The sequence below is a fragment of the Hibiscus syriacus genome, unplaced genomic scaffold, assembly GCF_006381635.1.
Source record: "Hibiscus syriacus cultivar Baekdansim isolate YM2019G1 unplaced genomic scaffold, ASM638163v2 tig00110198_pilon, whole genome shotgun sequence".
Classification (NCBI taxonomy): domain Eukaryota; kingdom Viridiplantae; phylum Streptophyta; class Magnoliopsida; order Malvales; family Malvaceae; genus Hibiscus; species Hibiscus syriacus.
In genome coordinates this window covers 1,921,287-1,941,713 of record NW_024062623.1, presented here as the reverse complement: position 1 = coordinate 1,941,713, position 20,427 = coordinate 1,921,287, and the positions used below count along the sequence as shown (strand labels likewise).

The following is a 20,427-nucleotide window of genomic DNA, read 5'->3' as shown; positions in this document are numbered from 1 at the left end:
AATTTAGAAAGAGTTTCAATTATTGATAAAAATGGGTACATTCAATGCGGTCGGGTCCAGGGGAGACATACATATTACAATTATCCAAAAAAGAAAAAGGAATCTCTTATCTCCGCCATCTCTCATTTCTTTCATGTGATTCCTCATTTCCTTCGATCTTTCCTTTTTCTTTTAAATTTCTGATTTAGATCTTTAAAAAATAAAAAATAAAAAAGACCTCTTCAGATTTCTAAGATTCTCCTCAAATTCGCTGTGACCGCTGATCGAAACCGATCGTCGATTCTTGAATCTTGATCTGTGTAGTTGTTGTGCCTGCTTCGGATATCTTTGATTCTGGTGTGGATCTTTAATCTATCGGTTTTACTTTAATTGATTCTTTAACTTGTTTTTGGATCATAGGTTCATCCATCTTCTTCAATATAAAAATTATATTTTTTTTCTTTTTTTTTAGTTTCTAAATTGGGAGTTAAATTGAAATAAACTTAATATTTTCTCCTGAGGATATTACAATTTATGAGATTTATTTGTCTTTATTGCGGGGTAGGTTGTGACAAAGGGAAGATGGTTTCTTTGCAAGGATCGGTGATTTGCCCTGCTGTTCGGAGCAAGCAATTTGGGGTTTATACACCGCCGGCGAATGACCTTTTTCCGAGGGAAAGATTGCATAGAAGTGATATATGGGGATGTAGAGTGATAATTGATGGAAAGAATAAGTCGCGTGCTTTATTTAGTCAACTCAAATTACGTAAGTGCAGGACCACGGTGCAATGCACTTTCAGTTCATCTTCGGATGAGAATGGAAGCACGGCCGAGAATTTCAAAGAAAATGATGAAGATTATGTTGATGCCAGTGTGCTTGAAGCTGGTATGTGGCTGCTGTCAGTGACTACTTCACTATTGTTTCTTTTGTGTTGTTGCCTTTTATTTATATATAAAGCTGGAGTCTATTTATATAGATTTGTTAATATGTGCGCTATTAATTGGTGTATTTTCATAATTGTTTGATATAGTTGAGGTGAGGAGTGGATCTGATGGATTTATGGTCAAAATGAGGGACGGTAGGCATTTAAGATGCGTCCATAACAATCCTCAAGGCGGGCATTTGCCGGAATATGCACCACACCCTGCCATCGTTCTGAAGATGGACGATGGGACTGGTCTTCTTCTCCCAATCATTGTTTGTATGTGATCTTACATGATATATGAATCTGACCCTATTTGTAATTTTTCTATTCATGTTTTACTTGGATTGTGTTTTTTTTTCCAGTGGAGATGCCAAGTGTGTTGCTCATGGCAGCTGTGCGCAATGTCCAAATTGTATGTTATTGTTTTATATTCCCATTGAGTCGGGTTCTTTTCCTTCTTTTTTTTTTTTTTCCAAATTGTATGTTATTGTACCAAATATGAATTATATATGATTTTTTTCATTGACTCCAGGCTAGACCTACTATGTATCAAGTAGTGAAGGACATGATTGACAAGATGGAATACCAAGTATGATTCCTTTCCTGCTCCAGTTCCTATCTCTCAACATCTTATTTTTGTATTGTCGCTAGAGGGTGTAATTGAGTCGAGCTTGAATTGTATCGAGCTTGACTCTATGTTCAGAGCTCGATACTCAAACTTGAACTTGATCAAATATTATTTTTTAAGCTCAAAAATCATAGAGCAGATTTAGCTCGATTAAGCTTGAGCTCAGGACCATTGGTTAAGTTCAATGAAGCATTGCAAATTTCCCCCCGTTTTCTATTTTTTTGACTAAATTATTGTTTCAAAACCTGTAGGGACTAAGAATCCAAAGGAGACTTCTGTTAAAAAACCGAAACTAAATTACAATTAAAAAATGGAAAAAAATACAAATCTGTTTTAGTTCTAGTTATCTATTATTAAAAACTAAACCCATCAAATTAAACTGTAAGAAAATTCCTACAATTTTAAACAAAATGAGCTCATAAGAAGAAAAGGAAATTGTTTTCTTGCTGAAAAAAGGGTCATTTTTAGATTTGATAGACATTACTGAAATAAAGAACAAAAATAATTACAAGACGAGAGTTGCAACTTGCTAAGCTTCCTTGGATACTTGGAAGAAAACCCACTTTCCAACTCTGCTAATCTTCTTCCTTTGTTAATCCCCTTTTTTGTTTAATGTCATAACTAATAGCTTAAGGAAGCTATAACGAGCAAGAGTAATTAGAAAGTAATAATTAATAAAATGCGAAGGAAGAAATTAAGAAGGAACCACCAAGGAATCTGTGTTTCTTCTTGATGTGTATGTGGCGCTGCTAAGGTAACGAAAGAGAGGAAAATTTTATGAATCTAGAATAGGGTTACTAATGATATATACATATTGAGTGTAAAAATGTAATTTAATAGTATAAAAATATATTAAAAATAAAAGCTCGATTAGGCTGTCTAGTTGTTCATGCCAAGTGTTATGGTGCTCTATTTCGACTCGACCAAGAGCTCGAGCTGCTCGATAATTACCTTATTGAACTCGAGTTTTTTTAATTGAATACGCATAGCTTGCGAAAACTAGCTTCTGAATTGGTAATGTCTATCTTGTTATTCTCAGGTAAAGCTTGTCAGAGTTACTAAAAGAGTGCATGAGGCGTACTTTGCACAGTTGTACCTCACAAAGGTTTATATCTACTTCAGCATGGAACTTCATCTCTTTCACTTCCCCCCCCTCCACAAGTGCATTTGTTTCTATATATTTGTGTAATGTTGTCTTTGCTGACATGTGGATGTTGTAACAGGTGGGTGATGAGTCAGAGCCTGTCATTTTTGACCTTAGGCCTTCTGATGCCATCAACATTGCTGTGAGATGCAAGGTACCCTTCATGCATTCTCTAGTTTTTTTCCTTTTTTTTTGGGTGGGGTTGGGTGCAGGATAAAACAACTTTTAATATCCGAGTATGATAACTTTTCCCAACTTGATCCATAAACTATTCTTTTAATCTAATATTATTCCACAAATTTTGCAACTTTTCCATGTTCAGTCAATTTGATGCCGTGACACTTCGAAATTGTGATTTATGCCATAATTTATATGTATATTTTGTAATGCATATCACAATTTTAGAGCGTCACATCATCAAAATGACCAAAATCAAATTTCAAGGACTAGTGTTGACTAAAAAGTTTAGGGGCCAAATTGGGGTGAAATATCAAGTTCAAGGACTAAAAGGACGCAGCACTATGAGATCATGACGAAAAAAATTCACAATTATATTTGCTGGGTTTGTCAAGTTCTGCATCTATCGTGAGGTCTTAGATGGATGCTTCAGGTGTCCTTGATGAGCAGGTTAACATATTTAACAAATGATTGTTTTGACACGAGCCTTTAAATTCTTGCTAGATAGTATCATCTAACAACTAAAATATTTAAATGGTTCATAATGCTGATTGATAATTTCAAATACTTGGGGTTGAGGAGAAAGAATACTGATCTGAGATATGGTTTTGATTGTCTTGAATGTCTGCCTGTTTAATGAAAGGTCTAAGGATATCTTGGAATAGGTTTGGACATTGTTAATATTTCCTTCTCCTTCTGAGTTCTATATAACCTTGAAAAGTGGTAGTCATCCTGGAAAATTGACTTATTGTTGATCGATATGATGGCATAAATCTGTATCCTTTATGGAGAAGGATTCTGCGGCTGTCTACGTTGTTGCTATGACCTTACATTGGTTCTCTATTTCATTTTGGTTTTTCGGCCACCTAAACTAGATTGGTTTTGTGAGCTTTGGTTTACCTATTTTTGTTTTTATATTCTGCATGATTAATTAAGATATGGTCTAAATATAATTTTCATATACCTATTTTAGTGTTTTACTTTCTGAGCTGATTTAATTCCTACCAAAATTTGCAAATTTTCAGAAAATATGACATTGGAAACCTACCCGATGTGCTATGCAGGCCTCTATACAAGTGAACAAGTACTTGGCATACAGTGATGGGATGAGAGTGATTGAATCAGGGAAGCTGTCAAAGCGTCTCCAGCTTCAGATGGGTTATTGTTAATTGAACAAGACCGGTTAGTCTTGAAACCTCTTTGAAGATAATTTTTGCTTTCGTGAGAGAATTGGACATGTTTACACTTGCTGGATATTATTGTCTTAAATATGTGAGAATATGGAATGCCATATGCTGGATAATTTATGGTTTCAGGCCAAATGGTCAGCATTGTCTTGATACAGAGGAATTTAATATGGTCTGCAACTTAAATGAGGCTATCAATCTGGAACGCTACAAGGACGCTGGTACTCTTCCCTTTTTTCTCATCATCCATTAGTTCCTGACCTAGAAGTTTTTTTTAGGTTGATTGTCACACTGACAGTATCCGTGCTACCTGAGATTATTTGATGATTTGCTAACTGATACAGGCAGCATAGCATTTGCCTTTTATCCTAAGAGCAAGTCTATATATTTTAATTTTGATCCAAGATGAAGTAAATTTTATTAGTTGGCTGGAGTTTAATCATGTCGAGGGCAAGATCTTAAGATCATTGGATTTGTCTGAAGCAATGTGTAGTGAACTATAATTGTAGCATCACTGCTCATCTTTGGCGTGTATGATTTGTTTTTCTTGTTAATATCTTAATGATTTTAACCTAATGCCTCCTGACAGCCGACTTGAGAGACAAACTTCGTAAATTCCGGGCTCATAGGAAGCTGAGGAAATATACATAACAGGTAATACACTGAACCCTAAATCAGGTGAATCCTGAAGGTGCAATTGGGATCCGTAGTGGTCTCAGGCTAGCTATTTTTTGTCTGATTTCATTTGGAGCATCAGTGCAGACAGTAAACACGTTTATATTTTTATTTTGGTTTCAGTGGCTTCAATTGTAAATAGGAATTATTGTTGGAAGCTGATAAACTGGACAATGGGAGACTACATACATACAGTAACAACAATCGTCTATATATGTATAACCGATGTGTGTGAATATTCATAATATGTACGGTACAGATGTAGTTTACCTTGGTGATGGAATATAAGTATGTTGGTCTATGCTTAATCAATTGATCATTGGGCTTGGGCTACTTATTGTGGACTGAATAACTATTTACATAATTGTGTTTTGGTGGTATATGTATGTTTTTGTGTGTGTAAAAATAATTATTTTCAGCCTGTTGTTTATGATATTTTAAAACATTATATTGTAATCGTCTTTTTGGATATGTTCAAATGATCAGTTTTTACATATTTTGTTTTTCTTATTATATTAAAGATCAGGATACTGGGTGATTATTTGGGACATGATCGTGTTGGTTTTTGTGTGAATTGAGTCGAATGACGTAGCAGCAAGGATTTTAGAAGTTGGTTAGCTTATTTGATCTTCATCTAGTCTCATCCATTATAAAGAGTTAGTGACAGCCATGAATCCATCAACATTATCAGCAGTGTCTTTTATATCCAACAATTGCAACTGATGAGCTCCCTCCAGACCATGGGATCCATTAATACCAAACCCCTTATCTTGAAGGGCGACTATGCACTGATGTTTGAAGGTGCCTCCTCATCTGACATTCACGATTGAATTCTCAAACCTTCCATTAAGAGAGCAAGATCTTCAAGGGATACATAATCCCACTCCATCTCATTGACGGAGGTTGAATGAAGTTTCTCAAATTTTTATGATATATGTATATCACGTTTATTATATATATATATATATATCACATATGAAAATAAACATTATGTAAGAAGATTATTTACATTGTGAATGTGGATCCTAACCCTATATATATAGTTATAGAAACCAATTAAATTAGAATCAAATAATACCGTAATGTTATAAATATTTAAATTTAAATAACTCAAATAACTCTACTCGAAAATGGTTGTTAAACCCTATTTTTAATTTTTTAAAATAATACGAAATGATTATAAGGTAATATATGTTTTGATAATATACACATTCTACAGATACAACTATATAAAACTACGACCTTGATTCTAATTTAAACAGTTTTCTATAACTATAACTATATATATATATATATATATAGGATTAGGTCCACATTCACAATGTAAATAATCTTTTATTTTACCACCGAAAGGACATAATGGATTCATGGTTAAACATTACTTTTGAGCAACAAATAAAAACTGCTTTAATCAAGTTTATTTATGGTAGAACGATCGCATGATCTTGATAAGATAAATAAAGAAATACATGATATTAGGCCAACAGAGTTTGATTTGATGAACTCGTTGGTTGGTCTCGATGATAAAAGTGAAAATTATCCTACTTAAAAGATCTAGATTCGAATAGAGGATGTGTAAATTGTTAATAGATTAAGAAAAATTTGAAACATATACAATCTTATAATCACCGTAAATTATTTAAATAAAAGAGTTTGATTCGATTGATATTATTGTTGGAACAAGATTAATGTAAAAAAAAAAGACTGCCATGAGCTAAATAAAATGAAGATCACAAATTAAGTGAGATAGATCGACAGCTTTGAAGATGATTGAGAGAATAGTGCCCGTTCCGTGTGTGTTGTCAGCCACGAAAGCTATAAATCTACCCAGAATTATCAATCTCAATTTCACATTTGTTTTAGCTTTTTATGTATCGAAATTCATCCGTATTCTTTTCTTTTCAAGCAAAATATAGCGAAGAGTGCTTTACTTCTTCTATTCTCGTTGATTCTGGTTCTATCAATCCAATCCACCGTAGGAGATGACGAAGAAGGGGACCAGAATACTTCAGAGTTTTCAGACGCCACCGGAGAACGCCTAGCAAATTCTTTACAAACTGCGTCCGAAAAAGTGAAGGATAAGGCCTCGTTATTGGCTGTGTGGCTGAGGAAAAGCTCACAAGGACCGTCATTTCCTCGGTCTTTTGGATCCTCGAGACTTGTGCCGATTGACGACGGTGCGGCGGATCAAGAAAGTGAAGGATCAGAAACTACCATTGACGAAGGAGGGTTACTACCACCCACATCAAATTCAAGGCCTTTTGGACCCGGAACACTTGACCAAATCGACAGCGGTGGGCTAATCCCGGAAAATCTCGCACCAGAAACCACCATTGACGATAGTGGGTTGATTCCACAAGATATCGCACCAGAAATGCCCATCGATGGAGGTGGGCTGATTCCACAAGATATCGCACCAGAACTGCCGATTAACGTAGGTGGACTGATTCCACAAGATCTCGAAGCAGGAGTGTCCACCGACAAGGGTGGGACAATGGCACAACATGAAGATCTCGCACCCGGAGTTTCCACTGACAAGGGTGGGATAATGGCACAAGATGCAGATCTTGCACCAGGATTGCCCATTGACGAAGGTGGGATAATGGCAGATACGCCCAGTGGAGAGGGTGGGTCAGAGGCAGAAATGCCCAGTAGCGAAGTTGGATCAGTGGCAGATATGCCGGAAGAAGAAGGTGGGTCAACGCCGGAAAATTAGCAAATGCATATTACTATTGTATGTTATGGAGTATCTTTGTATTTTCAGTTCTCTCGTCCACCAAATTTGGACCATACATATTTGTACTCACAATCACCATTAGTAGGATGATAACTAATAGAAAAAAAGGTTTAACAATAGTACACAATATGCAAATCAGTATGATGGTCCAAGATTCCCCTCTAATCAACTTGTGATTATTAGCAACAATAATAATTAGAATATCATTCCCTTCAAACTTATAAAATGATATCTTTCAAATATTGAAATTGATTGATTTTGCCTTCCTAGGCATGCATCAAAGATAGACTCTATAGGTTCTCGATTGAGACTACAAATAAACCAGTTGTAGTTTACGGTGTTATAGGGTATGGTTTGAGGGGGTGAATGAGGACAGTCGCTCCTTAAAAAAAATTAAAATTATTATATATTACATATTTTTTCTATATATTTAGAAAATTTGTTTTCGTTTTCATAAATTTAAAAAAATTGTCATTTTCTAAATATTTTATAAAACATCGTAGGCAAATTCCTTTCCCTAATTTCATTCCCCTTATTCTTATTGGTCGCCACCGCCTTTGTCGTCTCCCTTGTCAACAATGGCTTCTATCATCATTGTTATCGTCGGTCACTAGGATGATGGTGGATTTTAGGAATTTATGAGATTTAAGATTAAAAGTTAGAAATTTAAAATTTAATTTTTTTCCTTTGTCATAAATGGAGGTTCGATGGTGGCAACGATAATAACATTGGGGTCGAATTGGATGGTTGTTCGTCGACGACAATGGCAGTGAATGACGTGGGTAAATCCTAGAATTAGAGTTTTCAAAGTTTTGAGATTTTATTTAGACTTGAGAAAAAGTGAGCCTTTTAGAAATATAATAAATATTTTTTATTTTAAATAAAAATTTCAAAATTTTATAAACGCGATATGTATTATATAACATACTTTTTAATAGCCGTGACGGAAAAAGTACATAAATAATAACATTAGTAATATTAGACATCTAAATTAATCGAAAAAATTCTAAACCCCTAAATAAAAAAATGTAATTTAAATATTTTTTATATTAAGCTAACAAATATCTATCATATACCTACCTTCCAAATAAATAATCCCACCCTGCCTTGTATACACTAAAAGTATTCCATTTGTAGCGCTTTGATTTGAAATTCATAGGTGGACCAGTTTTGTCAAATACTTTAGATTCTATGAACAACATAAATTATTTCCTAATTTCCCAAAAAAAAAAATCATCTCCTAACAATTATTTGGGTAAACTATGTATTTAGTTATTTAACTATCACTTTAATTTTATTTTGATCACCAATTATTTTGATTTCATTTTGGTCTCGTACTTAAAGAATTAATAGAACTATTGATGTGATCTTTTTTATTTTTCAATGATGGCGAGGAATTACCTTATGGAGATACATCAGTATCACCATTTATTTTTTAATAGTAGATGACCAAAATGAAATCAACACGTAACATTAGTGATGGTTTTGAAACAAAATATTGGATGACAAAAACGGAACCAAAGTGATAGTTGGGTGACTAAATACATGGTTTACCCTAATTATTTTCATAGTTTTGTTTCGTCACGTCAAGACCTTTCCATATTTTTACGACCAAAGATTACAAAATCATACAAGATTACCTCACACAATGCCAACTGCCAAGCTCCTGTTGGTCGGGTTAACAGCGAGGACTGGTAGTTGCTGTTCCAATCAAACAGCTCCTCAGGCAATCAATGTCTGCATGCGATTCCCGTAGAGAAAAAAAAACATTTCTTCCTTCTGCATGATGATTTCTTTTCTAGAAAAAAATACATAAAGTGTTCTATTTTATAAAGCAAAAAACTTTTGTAATATCAGCTTTTATAAAACTTTGCTTATCTTTCTCTGGGTGATCAAAGAGCTTTTGTTCATTGAGAGAAAAAAAGAAAATTGGTATAAGAGAAAAAGAGGGGAAAAATATGAGTTTCAGGGATGATTGTGAAGACGGGAGGGATCTACGGAAGCCATTTCTGCATACCGGAAGCTGGTATCGAATGGGTTCAAGGATGGGCTCAAGTATGCTGGGTTCATCTCAAGCTATTCGTGATAGCTCCATCTCTGTTGTAGCCTGCGTTTTGATTGTGGCTTTGGGTCCTATCCAATTCGGTTTCACTGTAAGTTAAAATTTTCATTTTCACTGATTTTGATTTTGAGTTTTACTATCATTTGAAATGACAACTGGGTTTTCGTTGGTTTGTAGTGTGGATACTCTTCTCCTACACAATCTGCAATCGTCAAGGACCTTGGATTAACAGTCTCAGAGGTACAAATTATAACTTTTTTTTTTGGTTTGGTGAGTTGACTCAGCTAATAAGTCTTATTTTGAGGGCAGTATTCTGTATTTGGTTCTTTATCAAATGTGGGTGCCATGGTTGGAGCAATAGCCAGTGGTCAGATAGCAGAGCATATAGGGAGAAAAGGGGTAATCCAATCACTGATTTATCTTCACTGAATCACAGTTTTGTTTTAAATTTTGATTTGAATTTGGATTTACTAAGTTCAGTTTCTTAATTTTTCATTTCAGTCTTTGATGATTGCTGCAATTCCTAATATAATTGGATGGCTTGCTATATCATTTGCAAGAGTGAGTTCCTAATGATTATCTTATCCAAACCTGATTGTTTAAGCCTATACAATAAAGCTTGCTGCATTTTCCAGGATGCATCTTTTCTTTACATGGGAAGATTATTGGAGGGTTTCGGTGTGGGAATAATCTCATATACGGTAACGGCGAACTATGCTCGAATAATTAGGATTCGAATTCTGTAGCATAGCATTGCTGAGTGTATTGATTGTGTTTGCATGTACAGGTGCCTGTGTATATAGCTGAGATTGCACCTGAAAACTTGAGGGGAGGCTTGGGTTCAGTGAATCAGGTTGGCACTGGATCTGTTCACCATGAGTGTTGTTGATGAATAATTGAATATTCACTTGTTGCACTACTGAAGATATGCATATTATATTATGTAGTTGTCTGTCACCATTGGAACAATGTTGGCGTATTTGTTGGGACTTTTTGTAGAATGGAGGATACTTGCAGTTGTAGGTAATCATCGGAACGCTGTCATTCTCATGACCGCAATCATCATTTGTTGAAAACATTTGCAGGATTCTTTGGTAGGAATGAAATTGCTAATTCTCTTCTTTGGCAGGAATTATTCCTTGTACGGTTTTGATACCAGGTCTATTTTTCATTCCGGAATCTCCGCGATGGCTGGTAAGCTTGAGAAGTAGGTTACCAGGTTTTAATTCCTCAAGCATGCTCACATAGATAGTTATGGTCATCTGATTCTAATCCCCTTCCCTGATTTTTAGGCGAAAATGGGAATGATGGAAGATTTCGAAGCTTCTTTGCAAGTTCTCAGAGGTTTCGATACTGATATTTCTATCGAAGTGAATGAAATCAAGGTAAATAGTAAGCAGTTAAACAGCTTGTTCTTCAGTTGCACGTCTTTCAACTTGGTTTCAAAACTATGATTCATTTGTATGCATTGTTCTGTTTTAAATTAACAGAGATCTGTAGCTTCAACAACTAAAAGAAGTACAATTCGGTTCACAGAACTCAAAAAGCGGAGATATTGGTTTCCATTGATGGTAATTTCAATTGCAATAACATGAATTGGTCTAGGTAACAACCACACTATTTCGAGTTCTGATGGACCAATATCTTTCAGGTCGGAATCGGACTACTTATGCTGCAACAACTATTAGGCATTAATGGTGTTCTATTCTATTCCAGTACCATTTTCGAAGCTGCTGGTAAGCTTAAGCTTGTTTACACATTATGGTATTTAATCATTAGTGTTGGTAAGCTGAAGCCTGTTACACAGTATGTCATTAACCTGATGATGTGAACCTTTGAGCAGGAGTTAGATCTAGCAATATAGCTACTTTTGCAGTTGGTGTCATTCAGGTATAGCTTGAAAAAGTACCACCAGCCTTTTTTTTCTTCTTTTCATCGGAATTTTGGTTCACAACGACAAACTTTGAATTGGAAATATTGTGAATGTTGAAATTATGTTGCGGTTAGGTCATTGCTACTGCTGTAACCACATGGTTGGTGGACAAAACAGGGCGTCGGCTTCTGCTTATTGTAAGTTTACTCTAATTTTACTCATAAAGTGCATAACCGTCAATGTCACTCGCCCCTTAGTTTACTAACATCAAAAGAGATTATGGTTTCCCTTTAACTTATTCCAGGTCTCCACTTTTGGAACAACTCTCAGCCTCCTAGTTGTTGCTGTCTCATTCTTTTTAAAGGTAATAATAATGTGGATCCTTATGTGGAAAATACCCCAACACAAACCGAAATCCGTACAGGATTCAATCTATGTTACTCAAACTCGAGTGCGGGTATTAGACTAGAGGACCTAAATTGTGACCATTTTGATGATTGATCCAGGATGTAGTAGCAAGTGATTCTAGCCTTTATAACATTATGGGCATCTTGTCAGTAGTTGGAGTTGTGGTATGTTACTTTTCCTTTTTTTTTTCCCTGATACTGCTGTTGTTAAGAGGCAATTTGTCTAACTGGTCCATTTTTTCCAGGCACTGGTGATTACTTTCTCTCTAGGAATGGGGCCTATTCCTTGGGTGATAATGTCGGAGGTACCAATCCCTCGACTTCATTCGATTCTAGTACAAAATAAGCTTCATCTTAACAAAATGACTTGTCCACCATGATCTCACTTTAAACCTTTGCATCTTTTAATATGCTCATTTGCTCACTGCAGATTCTTCCAGTAAATATAAAGGGTCTTGGAGGAAGCATAGCCACATTTTCCAACTGGCTCTCTGCGTGGCTAGTTACAATGACTGCCAACCTGCTTTTGGGCTGGAGCAGTGGAGGTATGTATTTGTGCCACTAAATGATACCAACACAAACACGATACGAATATTATCAACAATGACATGAACACAAACACGGTATGAATATTGTTAAACTTCCGCGGAGACCCCGGTGGGAGCTAAGCTACTAGTACTGAGTAGGAATTAACTGAAGCTCTCTTCACCTTCAACAGGAACCTTTACGATGTACATGCTTGTAAGCGCGTTCAGTATCGTATTTGTGTCTCTTTGGGTCCCCGAGACAAAAGGCAAAACACTCGAAGAAATCCAACAGTCTTTCGGATAAGCTTTTCTTCTTCCTTTTCCTTAGAAGAATCCAATTCCTGGCCTTGAAATGATCTCAATCAGAGTTCATTAGCTGTAATTTTTTTGTTTATAATCATCTTTCTTTGGCCTTGAAAGCATTTCTGGCCAGCAGCATCTATTGTTCCTGCCTTGTTATTGCTAGACATTACATCAAGTTCGAAATTCGAATAACATTGGTTCAACTAAATGGGTACCTCACTCTTCATTGCTACGTAACGAATAGGTGTTTCGAGTAGCAGGAAAGTAAAGCATCACTAATCAATTATTGCCATTGTGGTCCTTTCCCACACCATAAATGTATTATACATCAATGATATCTGTAACAAGGAAATACATAGAGAATTATAGTACAAAATGAGCAAGTCCAGACATGCAGGAACTGCAAAAGATGAAACACAATGGTATCCCAAATTTGACAACATGCTGAGAAAAATGACCAACTAAAAAGTACATATCAAGGAAATACTACGTGTAAATGTAGAATCGAACTCGAAATGGTACTGGCTAGGTGCTTAATTTCACAGGGTACTTATCGATGCAATCTTCCCAGGGACCATTACTCGACGGCTTCACATTCCAAAGTGCTTGCCAGACTGCACTATTACATTTGAAGCCACTTCCAAATGCAATTTGCCACACACGGTTGCGATTCCGAATCCTCCCCTTAGCCTCGATGTACGCCAATTCATACCAAATGGAACTCGAAGAAGTGTTTCCGAAACGATGGAGAGTCATTCTAGAAGCCTCCACATGTATCGGTAGCAGCTGCAGATTCTTCTCCAGCTCATCAATCACAGCCCTCCCACCAGCATGTATACAGAAATGATCAAATGCCAACTTGAAATCTGGAATATAAGGTTTGACACTCGCATTGAACAACTTCTTCACCAACAACGTTGCGAAAAACAAAAGCTGCTCGCTGATCGGTAACACAAGAGGACCCAAGGTTGTGATATTCGTCTTAAGTGCACCTCCGGCAATTGCCATCAAATCTTTAGACAGCGAAACACCGGTCTTCCCCGCATCATCCTGTTCCTGATACACGCACCTAAATGCCTTATCTTCTGCTCCTTTATGAGTCCTCACCACATGAATAAGCTTATACTTAGCTCGCCTCCTATCGTTCGACTTGTTCGAAAGCAAAACTGCGGATCCCCCTACTCGAAACAAACAATTGGGTATCAACATGGACTTCTTATTCCCAAAATACCAATTCTGAGTAATATTCTCAGTACTCACAACAACAGCATAAGTATTCCTATGCACCTGCAGCAAATCTTTAGCAAGATCAACGGCAATGACACCAGCACTACACCCCATCCCACCTAGATTAAAACTCCTAATATTTCCCCTTAGCTTATACTTGTTTACAATCATAGCCGACAAAGACGGCGTCGGATTAAACAAACTACAATTCACGACAAGAATACCGATATCCTTGGGGTTGACATTCGTGTTCTGGAAAAGAATATCTAAAGCCCCATACATAACCTCCTCGGCTTCTTCCCTCGCAGCCGCCATAGACGGCGTTGGGGGAATATTATGCATTGCTTGAGGCACATAAGTCTCTTCCCCCAGCCCCGAGCGTTCCAAAATCTTGCGCTGGAACTCGAGGGAGGATTCATTGAAATCACCGGTCAACCTCGAGTGCTCCAAGAAACTACCGTATGGGGCTTTAAGATGGTCGGGAGGACGGTAACAAGAATAATCGACGAGGTAGACGGGTCGGGGTCGGGTCATGATGAAGACAGTTAACCCGAAGACTAGAATAGCAGAGCAGGTGATGATGCTGACTAGATTGTATTGAAGGTGATGCCATAACTGGCGTAAATCATCAAGATCCATTTGAGAAACTTGGATCGATATCGCAGCGATCAGAGGGATAAAACAGAGGGTCAAAAGATTGGAAATCAGGTAGTGGTAGCCAAGTTTTACGTACTTGAGATTAACGCTTTGAAGGAAATCCGGGAGCCTTCGAGATTGTTGGATCTGAACACCGACTGAGCCCGTTCCCGAGCCACCGTTGGCGGTGGCTACAATCCCTCGGTTCATGGTGCTGCCGGCCGGATCGTTTAACAGAAATGAACCGGGATATGGTAGTCACGGGAGAGTGGGTAGTAGGTGTGTTTTTGGGACTGACTGACAACAGACCCCAAAGGATTAAACTTTAAATAACAGAACAATGCTAATAGTGTTCTGGAAAGTTTCAAACTTTTTACTTTCTCGAGAAAAAAAAATTGAGGTGGGAAATGGGAATCTAATCTAAAGACTAAAGAGTGATCCTTGAAGGAGAAAGTTTTCAGCTCTCGTCATTGTTAAGACTCGTGTGGTTGCTATTATTGAAGTTTTTGTTTTCTTCCTGCTGAAAATAAAATGATTTTTCTTCAGAATTTAGTGTTAAAATCAATGTGAATTTTCGTGGCTTCGGATGTTTTTTGTTTTTTACTACTTTCCTTTGGCTACAATTATTGAATCCAATTCATTCCTGAAATTTTCGAAAGTTCAAATTCAATGGTTAGATAAAAAAATAATAAATTCTTTCAAGATGAGATCATTTGGTTTGAGAAAATCTAGCCGGCCATTGACCACGCTCCATGAATCATTTCTCTTGAATTTGCAAAAGTCGCCCGATAACTACGGTGGTAGATGAGTTAGCCGAATTAGAATTTAGAATACTACTGACTTTTATTCATTTTAAAAAGTTTAAACTTAAAATCGAGTTTAACATCTTAAAACTACTGGTTTGAGAACTTTTTGAATTAAATGTCAAACAATTCGTTTCGACTCGTTAAGAACTCAAGTTGAGTCTATTCAATTTGAGTGCAGACCAAATTTCAACAGAGTCAAATTTGCAATATGTATGTCTCATTTACAACTCTACTAATAACTAGCTTTTGACGATGATTTTGGCTATGGACGACTTCGACAGGCACTATGAACCAGTCAAATATTTAGCATAAAAGGGAAGTGTGATCACTTAAAAAGTAATTTTAAGACAATACATGTGAATGAAGTTGCAACAATGGAATCAAATGGTGCGGAACCTAGAGAGCGTCCTTTATAAGTGTACCCGTCAGAGGTTTCGGCAATCCCATCACACTGTCTATCGTCCCTACCTGCAAACCAAAGATACCAAAACCACATCTTATCTACCTCTCATGTCCAGAGAAAATAAAATGCTTTTAGCATAGTGAAAATTCAAAAGTTGCCACACTAAAAGATGCTCTTCACATTGGATTCATGAACATCCGCGTTCGGTACATATCCGAATATGAACATGGGGATATATAATGCTCCAACAAACCCTTCAAATGCATGAAAATCTAGGAAGAGCATACCCTTGTACCTAAGCCGAGAAACATATCTTTTGAAAACTGTTTATCGGTAATGTCAAGGCTTTTCGGCAGTATTCATGCATTAGTTATGATCATGTGTCCAAATTTGCCTATAAAATATGGAGCAAGAACACAAATTTTTGCCGCAAATTTTACGAAGCAGAACATCTTAGACCAATGTAAACTTTAGATTCACATAAATAATAAAACTAACCACTTGTTTAACGTATGGCCTTATCAAAGGATTTTCAATCAAAAGTCCTCCAGCAACATGTAGTACATTCCCTTCCTCAATCTGGATCAAGTAAAGAAACAATGACATCGCCCTGGCCGTTAGAAAAAGGAGGGGAAATTTTTCAAAAGAAAAAAAAAGAACTTACCAATTTCTCAATGATTTCCTCTGGTATTTGATTGAAATATATCTGCACGACATTAAAATGAAAAATTATAACAATAAAACAGTGTTAATCCACATCATCAACATGCTTTTATCACTGTTTAAGTACTGTCATGCTCAAGTGACGACAATTGAATTAGCATACTTCCAGGCAGCTTCCCATGCATGCACAGCGCAGATCTCGATAACGACTGTATTTTTACCCCTTAGGGAACACGATGAACATGGTGACAGAAACATGCATAAAGTAGGTTGAGTAAAACATGTCCTTCCTTACTATTTCATATTTTTGGGTTACTATAGGTTGCTTCATGTACGAATAATTTGAAGAAAGCTGAAGTATAGTCACCACAACCCCCCCACCCAAAAGGAATGAAAGGAAATTTGAATGAGTGGGGTCCAAACCAAAACATTTTCATCTATTGTTCTATGCATTGTAACTTTTATACTTGAAATCAGTGTTACAGTATGTTCTAGGGTTCTTAAAAGACACCGAACACAGAACTCTGATGAATTTCAGTGACTTTCCAGTAAAATTGTGGTTGCCTATAGAACAAGTTCGTCGAGATCTAACAGTCTATGCGGCAGTTTCATTTGGTTGAGTAATTTAGGAGAATAGTTCTTTAAATTCATTGACTCTGGGTTTTAAGAAGTCAGCATTTTTGTCAGTCCTCGGATGGTTTTTCTAGTATAAATGTCTTCACTAGGTACTTGACACAGCTAGGAAAGAACATAAATAATTAATTAAATTGCATGACACCAAATCATAAGTTTATGATGCAGTGGTACTCCCGATTCATTAACATCATAAAAGTCTGTTAATTCAAGCAAGTGCTAAGATTTCTTGTTTAGCAAATCCAAATAAAAAATGAAAGTAATCAATACCTCCACTCTATCCCATTCGCCTTTTCTGAATCCAGTTTTAAGGTTTGTAACTAGAACAGATCCCACAGTTGCAGCATGGCCACCCGAATAGCCTGCAGAATGGTTAAACAGTAAAGTTCTAAAAGAGTAGAACAGTAGGAACTGGATCGAGAATATTAAGGCAAACCTTTTAAAAATTCACGTGCTTCATCCGCATTGGCTGGTTTTTCCCTTATAACACCTTCATAGACCACCACCTCCAGATCATTTAACAATAACAGTGAGGTATAGAAGTAGAAGAATTATGTTTCCTAAAATATGAAAATGTTAAATGTGCCAACACTTACGAGCATGAATTATCACCAATTGCCATGTATCATTCAGGCAAACAAAAAATGCATCAAGGCACAAAAAAAATCAGCGGAAGATAAGCCGGCTCAGCAGTCATGCATATCTTACGAGTATTTGGTTCCTAAACAGAGAAAGCACTTCTACATGGAAGAGATGGCAAATCCGGATAATTGTGAGACTTTGGCCCATTAAAAGTATTGAAAAATTAAAGCCAAAAGACTTCACACTAATTATGAAAACGGAGCAAATCCATTGCAGCATCTACTTAAGGAAGCATTAAATTAAAAGAACCTCGTTAAAGGTTGAAGAAGGAAACTGATTCACAAATATATGGTTTAAGCATCAACTTTCTTCCAAACAGCCAAATAACATTTATAAGAGAAGGTTAGCACGTGCAACAAAGGCTATATGCATAATTAAACATTCCGGGATAAAGCATAACCAAGGAATAGATTTTTACTTGATCACAAGTAATCAGTAATGTTGGCTCGGCTTCCTTTACATAATCACCAATGGGTAGCCTCTGTAAGATAGCATCTGCCTGAAAATTTTCAATCCAGTTAAGCCTAAGCAACGGAATATATGAACACAGTACCATGCAGCAGGCAACAGAAGCAGTGGAAACAATGAATAAGAAAGACTGCATATAAATGCTCCAAAGAGGGAATACACAAAGGCTGCAGTCTGAAAGCTTAAGTTGTGGGAAACTTGATCCATCTAGGTCTCTTGATTAGGCGTACTTCCTTTTTATTCTTTTGTAATAGATCTACCATGGATCAAAACCAGGATTTTACTGAGAGAAATGTGATTCAAACTAGCCCATTAGACTTAAGTTGCAATAAAAACTTGATCGGAGCCGTCATTGGCACTTATGCCACAGATAATGAAACAGATTTACCAGCTCTATTGAACTTGATCACTGCAAGCTTGTAGTTCTGATACAATGGAATCGATAAAAGAAACGTGAAAAATCCCCTTCAATTTTACAATATTAACACTAAGAAAGCACAATAAAGAGAAGAAAAAAACAATATTAAACATTGCTGAAAGCAATAAATACAAAATCGGTTATAGACTCTAAATCTTGTCCCGTGATTTCAAGCAATCATTCCAAATAAGCAGCGCAAAATTAAGTAAGAAGAGAACCTTTGCTTCAGCCAGAGCCATGACCAACTCCTCCGGCTTCTCCTTTCTGATAGTCTTCTCGTCAATATCTGCACTCTGCCAAAAAAAAAAACCAACAAAACTGAAACTTTTTTCCTTAAAATATCAACATTTGAATTAAAATTTCCTAGTAATAATGAAATTTACCATGAGTGTGAATTCATATCCCATTTCAGCTAATACTGTACGACGGGGTATGGAAGATGACCCCAATATTATCTGCATTAAAACAACTATCAATCAATCGAAATGTTCTTTTTCTTCTTGAGTTATTGGTATAAATTATTTTTAAGTCAAGCAACTAAAACAGAGATATTTTCAAGTAAGCGAGGATTTTGAGCGTACCTTGACCTGAGAAGTTTTGTGTTCCATTATGACTTTGAGTTTGGTCTTTGCAAAAGTGGAGAATGGAGAAACGGCAAAGAAGGAAGAAAAGAGACCTGAAATCGTGACCCTGGTCCCAAGCCCTAATCGTCCGCTATGGACCAATAAAGCCTAGTCGTGTTCTTTTCAAATAGTATTTTGTTATAAAATTTAAAATTAATCGATTTAAATTTTGAGTTATTAAATTTTTTATTTTATTATTTGATTCAAATTTAAAATTTTATAATTTTAATTTATAAAGTTATGATTCAAATTAAATTAATTCAATTTTTCTAAAACTGAATCGAATATTAATAGTATTTTGTTCACTTCAAACCCTAATATTGCAGACAGCACAATTTTGACACTCGTGATACTTGAAACTTGATATACAAGGGTAAGTTTTCCAAATAAATTTATGAACTTAAAAATAAAAAAAATATTTTTACAAAATAATTTAGTGATATTAAAAGAATAATTGATTTGCTAAACATCTAATGAGCTCGTGTTTATAAAATATTTCAGTTGTAAGTTTGGAGTGAGAGACATAATCTCATTTTACAAATTGGTTTTACAAGTTCATCATGTTTCGAGAGAAAGAAAAATATATTTTAAAATTACTTGAGTGTCATTCTGACTCAAAATTGTTGTGTATCTGTGTATATGTAGGATCATATGTTCAAATGTGTGAAAAATTTTATGTATATTGTTGTTCGGTTCTGTATTCAGCGTTCAAGCTATTACCGTACCAAACTCAGGTATGTGTTTTGATTTCGATATCAAAATTGATATGATATGCTCCATATCACTCCATTATGTGAACTTGTGAATAAGTGAATTGATTATCTCCGATGAATTTTGATATGGTATGTATATTATGTTTTGAAATGGTGTCCTTGGTTATTAGTATAGTTTCTGATATAGTTGACTTGTTAGGATCTTTAGCGTTTGTGTACGAGATTGTTATTCATTGGCGAGGAGGGATGTTGTTGATTTTAAAGGCTTCTAGCCTTGGTGAGGAGGAGGGATGTAATTAATATTATATTACTTGGCGAGGAGGTGTTTGATCTGCATATTTGTAGATACCAAGTAACCATTAGGCTAAATTGTTCTTAAGTTATAATAAAGATTGTCCAAACATGCTCCGCACTATGAATTTGATATGCATTTGATTATTGATAATGGTGATAAGATGCATTATGATCCTGGTAATAAACTTGACTAAAATATGCTTTAACATGCCTAAAGTACTATGTTTCTTGATGTTCTGATCTATGTTTATGTGTTTGTTTATCACCACTACCTCA

General features: G+C 35.9%; 3 protein-coding genes and 1 pseudogene across 3 annotated transcripts; 2 read left to right on the top strand and 2 right to left on the bottom strand.

The window, feature by feature from the left end:
* The first annotated feature begins 130 nt into the window (after positions 1-130).
* LOC120218633 lies at positions 131-4,794 on the top strand (annotated as a pseudogene).
* Positions 4,795-9,374: 4,580 nt separating this feature from the next.
* LOC120218630 (sugar transporter ERD6-like 6) lies at positions 9,375-12,662 on the top strand. Its single transcript, XM_039215561.1, has 18 exons — positions 9,375-9,606; positions 9,693-9,755; positions 9,825-9,914; positions 10,017-10,076; positions 10,151-10,216; positions 10,303-10,368; positions 10,463-10,538; positions 10,645-10,709; positions 10,808-10,900; positions 11,006-11,086; positions 11,167-11,251; positions 11,359-11,405; positions 11,523-11,585; positions 11,693-11,752; positions 11,895-11,960; positions 12,041-12,100; positions 12,226-12,340; positions 12,514-12,662. Exons 1-18 carry the CDS (start codon positions 9,412-9,414, stop codon positions 12,624-12,626), a joined length of 1,464 nt encoding a protein of 487 aa, XP_039071492.1. The 5' UTR covers positions 9,375-9,411; the 3' UTR covers positions 12,627-12,662.
* A 256-nt stretch (positions 12,663-12,918) lies between these two features.
* Positions 12,919-14,898, bottom strand: LOC120218629 (3-ketoacyl-CoA synthase 4-like). The gene has a single exon (XM_039215560.1). The coding sequence runs from the start codon at positions 14,696-14,698 to the stop codon at positions 13,151-13,153; it is 1,548 nt and encodes a 515-aa protein (XP_039071491.1). The 5' UTR covers positions 14,699-14,898; the 3' UTR covers positions 12,919-13,150.
* Positions 14,899-15,552: 654 nt separating this feature from the next.
* On the bottom strand, positions 15,553-19,212 carry LOC120218631 (7-methyl-GTP pyrophosphatase-like). Its single transcript, XM_039215562.1, has 9 exons — positions 19,103-19,212; positions 18,905-18,976; positions 18,740-18,814; positions 18,054-18,134; positions 17,430-17,499; positions 17,264-17,355; positions 16,362-16,403; positions 16,196-16,276; positions 15,553-15,762 (listed from the first exon to the last, which is right to left on the bottom strand). Exons 1-9 carry the CDS (start codon positions 19,127-19,129, stop codon positions 15,691-15,693), a joined length of 612 nt encoding a protein of 203 aa, XP_039071493.1. The 5' UTR covers positions 19,130-19,212; the 3' UTR covers positions 15,553-15,690.
* Between the last annotated feature and the right edge of the window lie 1,215 nt (positions 19,213-20,427).

What these genes read in the sequence shown, in the direction of transcription:
- LOC120218630 (XM_039215561.1), top strand. Translation starts at nt 9,412, where the DNA reads ATGAGTTTCAGGGATGATTGTGAAGACGGGAGGGATCTACGGAAGCCA. An exon ending in GAGGATACTTGCAGTTGTAG is followed by an intron (nt 10,539 to 10,644) that starts GTAATCATCGGA and finishes CTTCTTTGGCAG; the next exon opens with GAATTATTCCTTGTACGGTT. An exon ending in TACCATTTTCGAAGCTGCTG is followed by an intron (nt 11,252 to 11,358) that starts GTAAGCTTAAGC and finishes ACCTTTGAGCAG; the next exon opens with GAGTTAGATCTAGCAATATA.
- LOC120218631 (XM_039215562.1), bottom strand. Translation starts at nt 19,129, where the DNA reads ATGGAACACAAAACTTCTCAGGTCAAG. An exon ending in GATATGAATTCACACTCATG is followed by an intron (nt 18,815 to 18,904) that starts GTAAATTTCATT and finishes TTTTTTTGGCAG; the next exon opens with AGTGCAGATATTGACGAGAA. An exon ending in AGCACGTGAATTTTTAAAAG is followed by an intron (nt 17,356 to 17,429) that starts GTTTGCCTTAAT and finishes ACCATTCTGCAG; the next exon opens with GCTATTCGGGTGGCCATGCT.
- LOC120218629 (XM_039215560.1), bottom strand. Translation starts at nt 14,698, where the DNA reads ATGAACCGAGGGATTGTAGCCACCGCCAACGGTGGCTCGGGAACGGGC.